The sequence below is a fragment of the Cannabis sativa genome, chromosome 4 (genome assembly GCF_029168945.1).
Source record: "Cannabis sativa cultivar Pink pepper isolate KNU-18-1 chromosome 4, ASM2916894v1, whole genome shotgun sequence".
Lineage (NCBI taxonomy): Eukaryota > Viridiplantae > Streptophyta > Magnoliopsida > Rosales > Cannabaceae > Cannabis > Cannabis sativa.
In genome coordinates, this window is record NC_083604.1 from 78455399 (window position 1) to 78465972 (window position 10574).

At 30.6% G+C, this 10574-nt stretch overlaps 2 protein-coding genes across 2 annotated transcripts; one reads left to right on the forward strand and one right to left on the reverse strand.

Moving 5' to 3' along the window:
• Positions 1 to 4639: 4639 nt before the first annotated feature.
• Positions 4640 to 10574, forward strand: LOC133037397 (zinc finger CCCH domain-containing protein 6-like). Its single transcript, XM_061114608.1, has 4 exons — positions 4640 to 4822; positions 5551 to 5675; positions 6218 to 8847; positions 8893 to 10574. The coding sequence occupies exons 1-3, from the start codon at positions 4730 to 4732 to the stop codon at positions 7476 to 7478; spliced, it is 1479 nt and encodes a 492-aa protein (XP_060970591.1). The 5' UTR covers positions 4640 to 4729; the 3' UTR covers positions 7479 to 8847; positions 8893 to 10574.
• LOC133037398 (peptidyl-prolyl cis-trans isomerase Pin1) lies at positions 8174 to 10574 on the reverse strand. The gene is made up of 2 exons (XM_061114609.1): positions 10123 to 10574; positions 8174 to 8576 (listed from the first exon to the last, which is right to left on the reverse strand). The coding sequence occupies exons 1-2, from the start codon at positions 10358 to 10360 to the stop codon at positions 8452 to 8454; spliced, it is 363 nt and encodes a 120-aa protein (XP_060970592.1). The 5' UTR covers positions 10361 to 10574; the 3' UTR covers positions 8174 to 8451.

Genomic DNA, 10574 nt, shown 5'->3' on the forward strand with positions numbered 1-10574 from the left:
TACACCATCGGACCACCCATCGGACCATCCATCGGGCCACCCCATCGGGCCACCATCGGACCACCCATCGGGCCACCCATCGGACCCATCGGACCACCCATCGGACTACCATCGGACCAAATCTGCTACCAATTTTTTTTTTATGTTTTTGTACATACAAAAGTAGCATCAGGTGACCATCGGACCACCATCGGACTACCATCGGACCCCATCGGACTACCAATTTTTTTTTTTATGTTTTTGCACTAAAAAAAAATATGGAAAATATGAGAGGGGTATTTTTAGGTTTTAGATAAAGTGGTCATATATTTTCAATGATGATATGTATTAGTTTAGAAATAAAATATTAAATATATGTAAGTATAGAAAATCAAATTTCCCTCTGGCAATGTATATCATTCCGGAGGGTGTATACATGTCACACCTCTACCATGATCCTAAAAAATCTAAGGAAAAGGCTCACGACAGAAAGGTGTGACCTCCTTAAGGATTATCACGACCACTATTCTGACATAACCTTTTCTCATGCTCCAAATAACAGTTCACACACGTGCTGGCACTATCAATATAGTACAATGAGTAGTAATAGCTACAACTTTCAAGGATTGAGACTCATTCAAAGTCTATTACACTCAATAAATGCCTTGTAAACTCCCTATCAATGGGCTATTATTGTATAAATAAAATCTTAGGATCCGAGCCCACAATGCATGATACAGTTTATAAATAGAATCTCACCATGGAAAGGGTCCAAACATTTATGACGCGTTTATTAAACTGTAACTGGAATCATAATAATCAATGAGAGAAATGAATCGGTTTAAAATAGAAAATAATCGGAAACAATATTTTATTATGCTATTTACTAAACTATATATACAGAAAGAAAACCAGAATCATATTATTTTGTTTACATAATTAGGAAAGATAATCGGAATACTTTAATTTGACAAAATTGTTATTATTAGAATATTAATTATTTTTTGTTATATATTTTTAAAGGGCATATTTATGTTCTTCATTTTTAATTAATAAAATTAAAATTAAAATAAATTAAGTTTTTTTTTTTTAAGAAAAGCGTATTTGTTATAAGATAATAAATAGTTAGACCTCATGGTCATTACATAAAAGATTCTCCAGAATATAAGAGACTGTGATATCACCAAATCTTATGTGAGCAAACGCTCACTTGGCCACATTATGGACCGCAAAATTACATGTTCAATATTCAAAAAAATACAACTAAAAAATGATGGAGAAGAACTAATACAAAAGGAGTGATAATTCTTAAGAGCCCAATGAGGATCCTTCCCATTAAGCGCATTGATCACCACACTCGAGTCATTCTCCACAATAACAAACTTGGCACTGAGGTCTAGTGTCACCATAATAGCCGAGCAGCAGGCCGCCGCTTCTTCACACAATGCATTAAAAAAATCCAACCGATTCGTATAAAAGGGAAATGTATTCCTATAAAAATTGGAGAAGAACCTTTCTTTTTGTTTTCTCCCTAATTTGTGTGGGTCCCATTATTTTTTCCCTTTCCAAAATTTAATAAATAATTATATGAGAATCAATAACATACTATTAATTGTCATTCCCTTTAAGTAAACATGCCAAACTATGTTCTTGACAATTACGTAAAAAATTTATATTCATTTAATTTTAAATTAATTTTCGAAAATTTAGGTATATTAGAATTTAAACTTAATAAATATAATAAGTATTTAATATTGAATTAAATTTATATAATTAAAAAAATATAAGAGAATTGAATTAGATTTATTTATCTATTATTATTTAATTTATTTTTGATTTCTTCATATATATATATAATAAAAAAAGAAAGCTAAGATTACATTTTAAATAAGTTTTTTTTTTTTTTTGACAAAGTGATTAGAATCACTCATGAATTTACGACGCCTACGTCCGCCACCGGCGCTGGAACTTCCTCGAACCAGGATAGCTCATCGTCTAACCGCAGAGCATGCTTTGCCAAGCCATGGGCCGCTAAATTCTCAGAGCGAACCACATGGGACAAAACTACCCCCGGAAATTTAGACAATAAAGTTATAACATCTTCAAACAACACTCCTAATTTGTTGAAATACATCTCTCCGTTTTTGATAGTCGTCACCAAAGCTAACGAATCTGAATAAACTGAAAACAAATCAAAAAACCAAAAAAATTTATTAGAAAATTATCAATCCGATCAAAACACTCAAAACTCAAAAACTGAAAAACTAGATCCCCATATAAAATTAATACTATAACTAGCCAAAGTAGCAACTTAACTCTTGTATTTTACTTTATCATCATCTTAGGATTACTATCCCTTACTAAGACCCTAAGACCTAAAAATTTTTGATGTGTAATCTAGTAATAACAAAAAACCCTACAATGCTCCCATCCATAGGATATCAAAAATTTACTTTGAAAATTATCGCAATAATAAAGTAAGCAACGAATAATGTACTTCAATAACCTTAATTATCAATGATTAGTGTAATTCAATACAATGAAACAAAATAACCTTGATTATTAAGCATTAATGACCCATTTATTCCATAATCCTTTCCAAAATAGACAAAATCAACCCTTTTAATTCATTATTAATTTCTCCATTTCTAAAATATTACAAATTCTTTATTGTACTTATCCCAAAAAAGTAATTTTTATACATATTTATTTATGGTAAAACTTGATTATAATCAATCTATATTGAATTGAAATTACTTAAAATAATCCAATTCAATTATTATGACATAATTATTCTTATTTTAATGTCCAAAAGACAGGTTGTAAAACTTCCAAAAATTGTATCTTTTAATTAAGTTACCATAAAAACATTTATAATGATACCTTCCTATAAGACAGATTACAAACCAAATTCCATAAAATTTGACTTCCTAAATATATCTGAACACAATAAATTCGCATCTACAATTAGTGTTCCCACCTCCTTTTATTACAATATCTTCGTATTTATTATTCTTCAAATTACTTGATTAATTTTAAATAATAATATTAGAATCTGAATACTAAATTCTACCACTTTACCATTTTGCTAATAATTCTTAAAAATATAAAAGTTTAAACTTAATCCTCTTTAAACCTTATTTCACTTGAAAATATTTTTAAAATATCACTTTAAAATTTTCTTTACATCATACCTTAACTTAAATAACTCTTATATTCCAACTAGTAAAATTTGTCTAGTGCATAACTTGTTTACTTTACAATTTTATTGTGCCAACATTTTGTTATACTTTTAATACAAGAAGTCGTAAAATTTTAAACAAACTACCCTAAATAATTAGGGGTCAACCATATAGTAGGCGTTATAGTCTTGTAAGGCGCCAAAGCCATAAAAATGGCGCAAATATAGAAAAAACTAATAACAAAAAGATTACAATATATCCAATTATAACAACTCAACATTATAAAACAAAACCAAAAACAAACAACAAGATATATTCAACTAATCACCATTTCAGTATTCAACCCAACACCAAACTGAACGAAATCACCCACGATTAAACTAAAATTAAAATTTTAACTCAAAACACTTCATCACACTGTGCAAACATTCAAACAAAAGTACTAAAATCTAGACGCTTTTCACTAACTCAGAAATAAAATCAGAATAAATCAACAACATAACTTATATCGACATCTAATAAGAAAGCAAATTTCAATTCAAAATCAAAAAATTCACCACGCCCCACATCTGAATATCACCGCCATCTTCGTCAGCTGCTTGTTTAGGGACAAAAAGTAGAAGATGACTTAAATTCCTCCTCGAACTAAAAGGTTAGTGGAATGATCAATCACCATCACCTCTGATAAGAAGAGACAGTAACCATAGGATTCATCGACTCCAAGACTACGGCTAAAAAAAGAATGATTCTTTATCAAAGATTTATATTATGCTTCACATATAAAAAAACTGATTCTTTATCACCCCAACATAGAATACCAATTTCTTTGCTAAAAAAGCAAAAGCATCAAAAATTAAGTAATTTTTTTTCCAGAAATTTCACACTCTGTAATAGTATTTAACATAACAATACATCACAAGAAAATTTTCATTTAATTTTAAGGAAAGACTACCCACGTATAGAAACTGAACAAAATTTACACTTCTAAATAATTACATAATACAAATTCTAAAACATGCAAACCAACAAAATATACAGACTACTGAATGATTCTCAAGTCACTATGGGTCACCTGAGTGTGAGAGAGCTTGCAGTTAGCTCCGATGGATGAAAGAGAGTCCACTGAGAGGAGGACGAAAGATGGAGAAGGGGTGTTAACCATTAATATTTAGTTCAAAATAAGTTTCTTTTTTAAATTAAAAGAAATTGAAGACAAATTTCTTAATTATTAAGTTTTGTTTTCACCTTAATTATTAAATTAGAAAATGTGTGTTTTAAAACTTTCCAGTTAGACTTTTGTAATTTAAATATAGTAACCGTACAGTTACGTTTTTCACTCGTTTAATTTAAATTTAAATAATTATTTATTTATTTTCTATATATATATTTTTTTTTAAAAAAAGATTATAAAAATCAGCCGCCTTTCTATGAACCATCCCAAAAAAACTATAAATATTCATAGAATGCTTCTTAAAGCCCAAAGAAAAAACGTTTGTGGTGTTGTTATAAACTAGGGTTTTGTATTCAACTTAGGGTTTAATAATAATCAGTTTATTTTTATTTTCATAATGAAAAAATCGAATCTGATTAAGTCAAGGACTTTCGATAATATGCGGCCGAAGATTTTTAATTCTTGGGTTCCAGAAACCCATCTTTGTCAGGTATAACATTGGATTTTTAATCAAAATTTCATTTAATTTCTTGGATCTTTACACACTTTTCTATTATGATGAGATCATGAGATTTAATGAATTCAAGTTAAAATAATTGAACTGTGCTGAGTTTTCTATCAAGAATTCCAATTTCTGCAAAATTTGTTTTTGGATTAAAATATTTGCACAAGTTTCTTATTCAAATTTTGTTCGATTAATACAGTTAGATAATCTTTGAATCTTCAAATGAATATGAACTATTCAATAAGGTATTAAAAATAAAAAATAAAACAATTTATATATATATCAAAATTTAATTTTAAAAAATTGTTATATTTTGTTAATATGATTTTACAGTGAAAGTTAGATCTTTTCCATAATTTTGTTTTGCTAATTATTTAGATTTAGCTATTTTAATGAATGATTTTACATTCATTTATGTCACCATTGTTTTGAATTTAATTTTCGTTCATATTTTATTTAGGTTAAGTCTTTTAACTCAAAAGATAGTCCTACAAAAATATCTATGACATCTCAAGAAAAAATTGAAGAAAAATTACTAAAACCTTCCTATGTATCTTATATTCCATGGAAATTTCCTCCCAAGGTAACTATAGATTTTGTTTAATAAAGCTAAATTAATAATAGTGTGTTGAAAAGCATGCATTCACATCACAAGATTTTAATTAAAGTTGATTTAGTATTATTAGCTTTAATAATAATTTGTGTACAAATAGGTTGTTTTGATTCCCTCTTGGAGGGTTCTCAATGGTGAGGAGAGTGAGGAAATACATCATCAAAATTGGAGGGAGTCAAGAGTGCTTGAAGCATTTTATCCACGACATTCTTCGATTCCGACTAGGTAAAAGTTTTCTCTGGCTTCATTTTTTTTGTCCTTTTAAAACCTTACTATTCATCTCGAGGTTGAGCAATAGAGCCCACCCAAGGGCGGGTGGGGTGCGCCCATCCCAGACTTAATTTTTTTTTTTAAGAAAAAATCTCAAGTTATTTTTTAAACACTATTTTTAAAATTTTTATCAATATTTATTTAAATAATACAATTATTATTTTTTTTTTTTGAAAAAAGTCCAATTTATTTTTTTAAAACATTACATTTTATATTTTATTTAGACAAAATAAAATTAATTTTACAATAACATGTCTTAAATTTTTATAATTATATAAATATATACAAAAAAGTTTTTTTAACATGTAATTTTTGTTTTAATAAAAAAAAAAAGAAAAAAATTAGAGGGTCATAACACTCTATGATCCTTTAATTTTATCATTGGTCGTAATTAGTCGTAGTCGTAATACTGAGTCAAGCAAGATGAACAAAAATTTTCTTTTATTTGACATTATGTTGTAAAATACTAACACTTTTTTTTTCTTTCTTTCCATTAGTTCTTGTGTCTCTGCAGAAGTAGAAAATGAACACTATGATGATAGCCAAACTCCACTTATCCCTTCAATTCCCATTGAAGAAGAAGAAGAAAAAGAAGTATCACCATCACTAGCCACCACCACAAGTTCCCAAGTTCAAAGTGACCAAACCTCTTCAACCAAACCATCTTTCAATTTGCTCAACAAAATCTTAAGTGATCCACAAACCATTGAAAAGTTCAGACAAAATGGACTAGCCATCACTACAAGTTCCCAAGTTCAATGTGACCAAACCTCTTCAACCAAACCATCTTTCAATTTGCTCAATAAAATCTTAAGTGATCCACAAACCATTGAAAAGTTCAGACAAAATGGACTAGCCATCACTACAAGTTCCCAAGTTCAATGTGACCAAACCTCTTCAACCAAACCATCTTCCAATTTGCTCAATAAAATCTTAACTGATCCACAAACCATTGAAAAGTTTAGACAAAATGGACTAGCCACCACCACAAGTTCCCAAGTTCAATGTGACCAAACCTCTTCAACCAAACCATCTTTCAATTTGCTCAACAAAATCTTAAGTGATCCACAAACCATTGAAAAGTTCAGACAAAATGGACTAGCCATCACTACAAGTTCCCAAGTTCAATGTGACCAAACCTCTTCAACCAAACCATCTTCCAATTTGCTCAATAAAATCTTAACTGATCCACAAACCATTGAAAAGTTTAGACAAAATGGACTAGCCACCACCACAAGTTCCCAAGTTCAATGTGACCAAACCTCTTCAACCAAACCATCTTTTAATTTGCTCAATAAAATCTTAAGTGATCCACAAACCATTGAAAAGTTAAGACAAAATGGACTAATACCACCGGCCACCACCACCACCATTACAGCCCCCGTCCTCGCCCCCGCCCCGAGTTATGTGGATGTGAACTCAGTGTCTAAAGACTTGTTTACTACCACAAATCCAATGCCCCCAATGAAGGATTTGAACTACTATAGGAATCTCATTAGACAACATGGTTGTGAAAAAGTTGATGAGCACAAGGAACAAAGTGATCCAAAATCAAAACCTCTTAATAATTACAAACCAAAAAGAGAATTGCGATGGAAGAAATTGAAACCATGCATTTTTTATAAAACTTCAAAGGGGTGTCGAAATGGGGACAAATGCCCATACCAACACGATGATGTGCCACCAACACAATGGAGTGTTACCAAAGATTTAGAGACTCATAATGCTAAGAGAATGAGATTAAATGTTCAATGCTAAATGAATGTAATGAGGGAATTGTGTTTGTTTATAAATCTCTAAAAGTCATCAATTGAAAGCTATTAAGACTTAAAAATTCACCTTTGTTGAGACTAATAAATAAATGTTTTTCTACCATTAATTTGAAATCTTAATTTTTTTTTTGATTAAATTATATTTTTTTGACCCAATTAAATTAATTAATAATATCAATCAAATTGTACTTCACCAAATCAGTGAAAATATTAGAATAGATAGCTACTTTTTTTAAGGTTAACATAGACGATTACTTAAGAATGAAAGAATTTACCATTTCTCTTAAAATATATATATATATGAATTTGGAATTATTTAAAAACAAAAAGAAAAAAGTAGTGCTAGAAATATTATTAAAACCAAACCAAATGCTCCTTAAAAAAAATAATAATAATAAATAATAATAAAAAAAAAAAACTAATGCATCAAGCATAAACCAAACATAACTTTTATCTAATTATTAAAATCCTATTATAGGGTGCTCATAAACATTTATTTCGAGTGAATCTATTTATTATGATCTTTTAAGAATTCACTCAAAAAAAAACAATGATCTTTTAAGAAAAATCTTCATGATCACTTTGCCATTTTACCATCTCTCATAATAATCATGACCACGCGATTATGTATATAGCTCAGTAAAAACCAGATACAGATAAAAAAGAAAAAGACTATGACCATGAAAAGTCCAAAAATGGAAATCAACATATCTATAAAAGATCATGTGAAATCGTTACGAGCTATTATTAGCTCTGAAATATTCAAAACAACAACCACAGCAATATTTTTCCCCAAACAAAAATGTCAGTTGAAAAATAATTAGATCTGTTTTTAGAAGGTGTCATCATCAATCAAACCAACTTAATAAGAAACATGAAGCAGCAAGAACTGTCATTGGTAATATTTCAGAATCATTTTCAGAAATATCTTCATACTTTCTCCAGCTGCCCTCTAAAATTCAACCAGTTCTCATAATGATGTGAACTCCACTGTCGGTGTCCACAATATCACTTATCTCCCCGACCTTAAGAGCATATGTTGCCTCTTCGAAAGGCTTCTGCATCTGACCACGCCCAAATGGACCTGTAATGATAATTAACACTTGGTTAGGAGAACCTATCCAAGGACATTTTTCTGAAAAACCAAAGGTTGACACAGACATCAATGACGTTCTAAGAAACAAGATGTAGTTCGAATGGTCAAGCTCACGAGTCCATCGACCACTGACTAGTGAGAACAGATTGGTTTTAGGACTAAAATATATTAGATGATACAATTCAGTGTTCAGCCATTTTTAGGTTCGTCCATGTGAACAAGTTGGATATGTTTATGCAAATGTCAAACCAGGATATCTGTGAAGATCTAACAATGCTGTAGAACAAAATTTTAAGTTAAGCAGAAACAAATTAATCATATTCACGTATTTGACAAAAAAACCACTAGGTACTCTGTAGGATAGAGAAACATGTCTGGATTTGGTAAAAAAAAATTAAGATGTTAAATAAGATTGAAAAAAGCTACAGAACCTAAACATCCCAAATACGTGAAAGCTTTACAAAATCTGATAAATAATTCTTCTTTCACAAAAAAAAAAAACAAAGTCTTTTTTTTTATATTCTTTATGTTCCTCAAATACCATTTACGCGAGACATGTAAAATGCAGGAAGATCTAAGTTTTAACAAAACAGCAACTAGGTTAGCAACACAGCATGTGTAGCAGATGGAAAGATGTATGTCATAAAAGGAATGATAATCATGGTCCCTCCCGGGATCGGTTATTTTCAATTTTAGATTAATATACAGCATCTGGCTCCAACGAATTGCGATTTCCCTATCGAGCCAGGTCATTTCAGGACAAGCGGATCATTTACGGCTGTTATTCCTAAATTATTTTAACGTTTTACATTCGAACCGAAACGTATAATTCTGGAGATAAAGATAAACTTCTTTGCTTCATTTATTTTGAATGGTCAATTGTCAGATAACAGAGTAATAAAAATAACCAAAAATAGAATATCTATAAGATGGTTGGTCAATTGTCACATCTTGCTCATATTATGACACCAAAAGAAGCAAATTTTTATCAGTATAGGTTATAACTTCTAGCTTCATGAGATTTGTTAAGTAATAAAGTATATAGCTCTTGGCCAATCTAATCTCTCAGTTTCCAAAAGGCTTTCTAGCATCTAAAATGGAGCAAAAGAAAATCAATAATCTATGCTAAGCTACCATTCTGTGAGAGAACTATTAAGACTTATGGTCCAAATATCAACTTCAAAGGTGAAAGCTTCATCAATTTCTCGGTTTGAGATTATTCTTATTTTTAATTTTTATATCCTAAATAAAGCTTCCATTGACAGATCAATTAAGTCCTTTGTTTTAGGACTTAAGCCCTAAACCACAGATTCACAAAGCAAGAATTTAATTAATTGAACAAAAAGAACCTTCAGATTTTAGCTATCCACTCCATCACTCTTGTCAAACCCTATTCTAAGAACCTAAAACCCTAATCAATTAACATTCTCTAATAGAGTTACGGACCAGCTATATCACAAAAACCCAAAAGCTAGGGTTTTTCATGATCCAAAAACAAAAATTAAACAAATTCAATACGGATAAAAACTCATACCAAGATCACCACCGCGCTTGGCGGAGCTGCAATCAGAGATACGAGAAGCGATATCTTCAAACTTAGACTTGCCAGAAACGATATCTTCACGGAGGGCTTTGAGTTGAGAAACAGCGGTTTCACGTGTTGTGTTTTTGATTATGCGTCCTTCTGGATCTTTCCAGGAGGCCTTTCTCCTGGAACCCTGGTGTTTGATGAGTATGTGAGAAGCTTTGACTTGGTTTCCAGAGGAAGCCATTTTCGGCTTTTTCTTGTTCAAAGAAGAGATTTTTTGTCTGTCTTTGTTATCTCTGTTCTTGCGGTGATGATCCGCCGCCGCCGCCGAAGACGGTGGTTCTTGATTCTTCCTTTTACGATCGGAGCCGGAGGACTCAATTTTGTTAAGAGAGGAAAAGAAAGGAGAAACAAACTCCCTACACCACTAATATTTAATTATCCCAATTTTAGAGTAT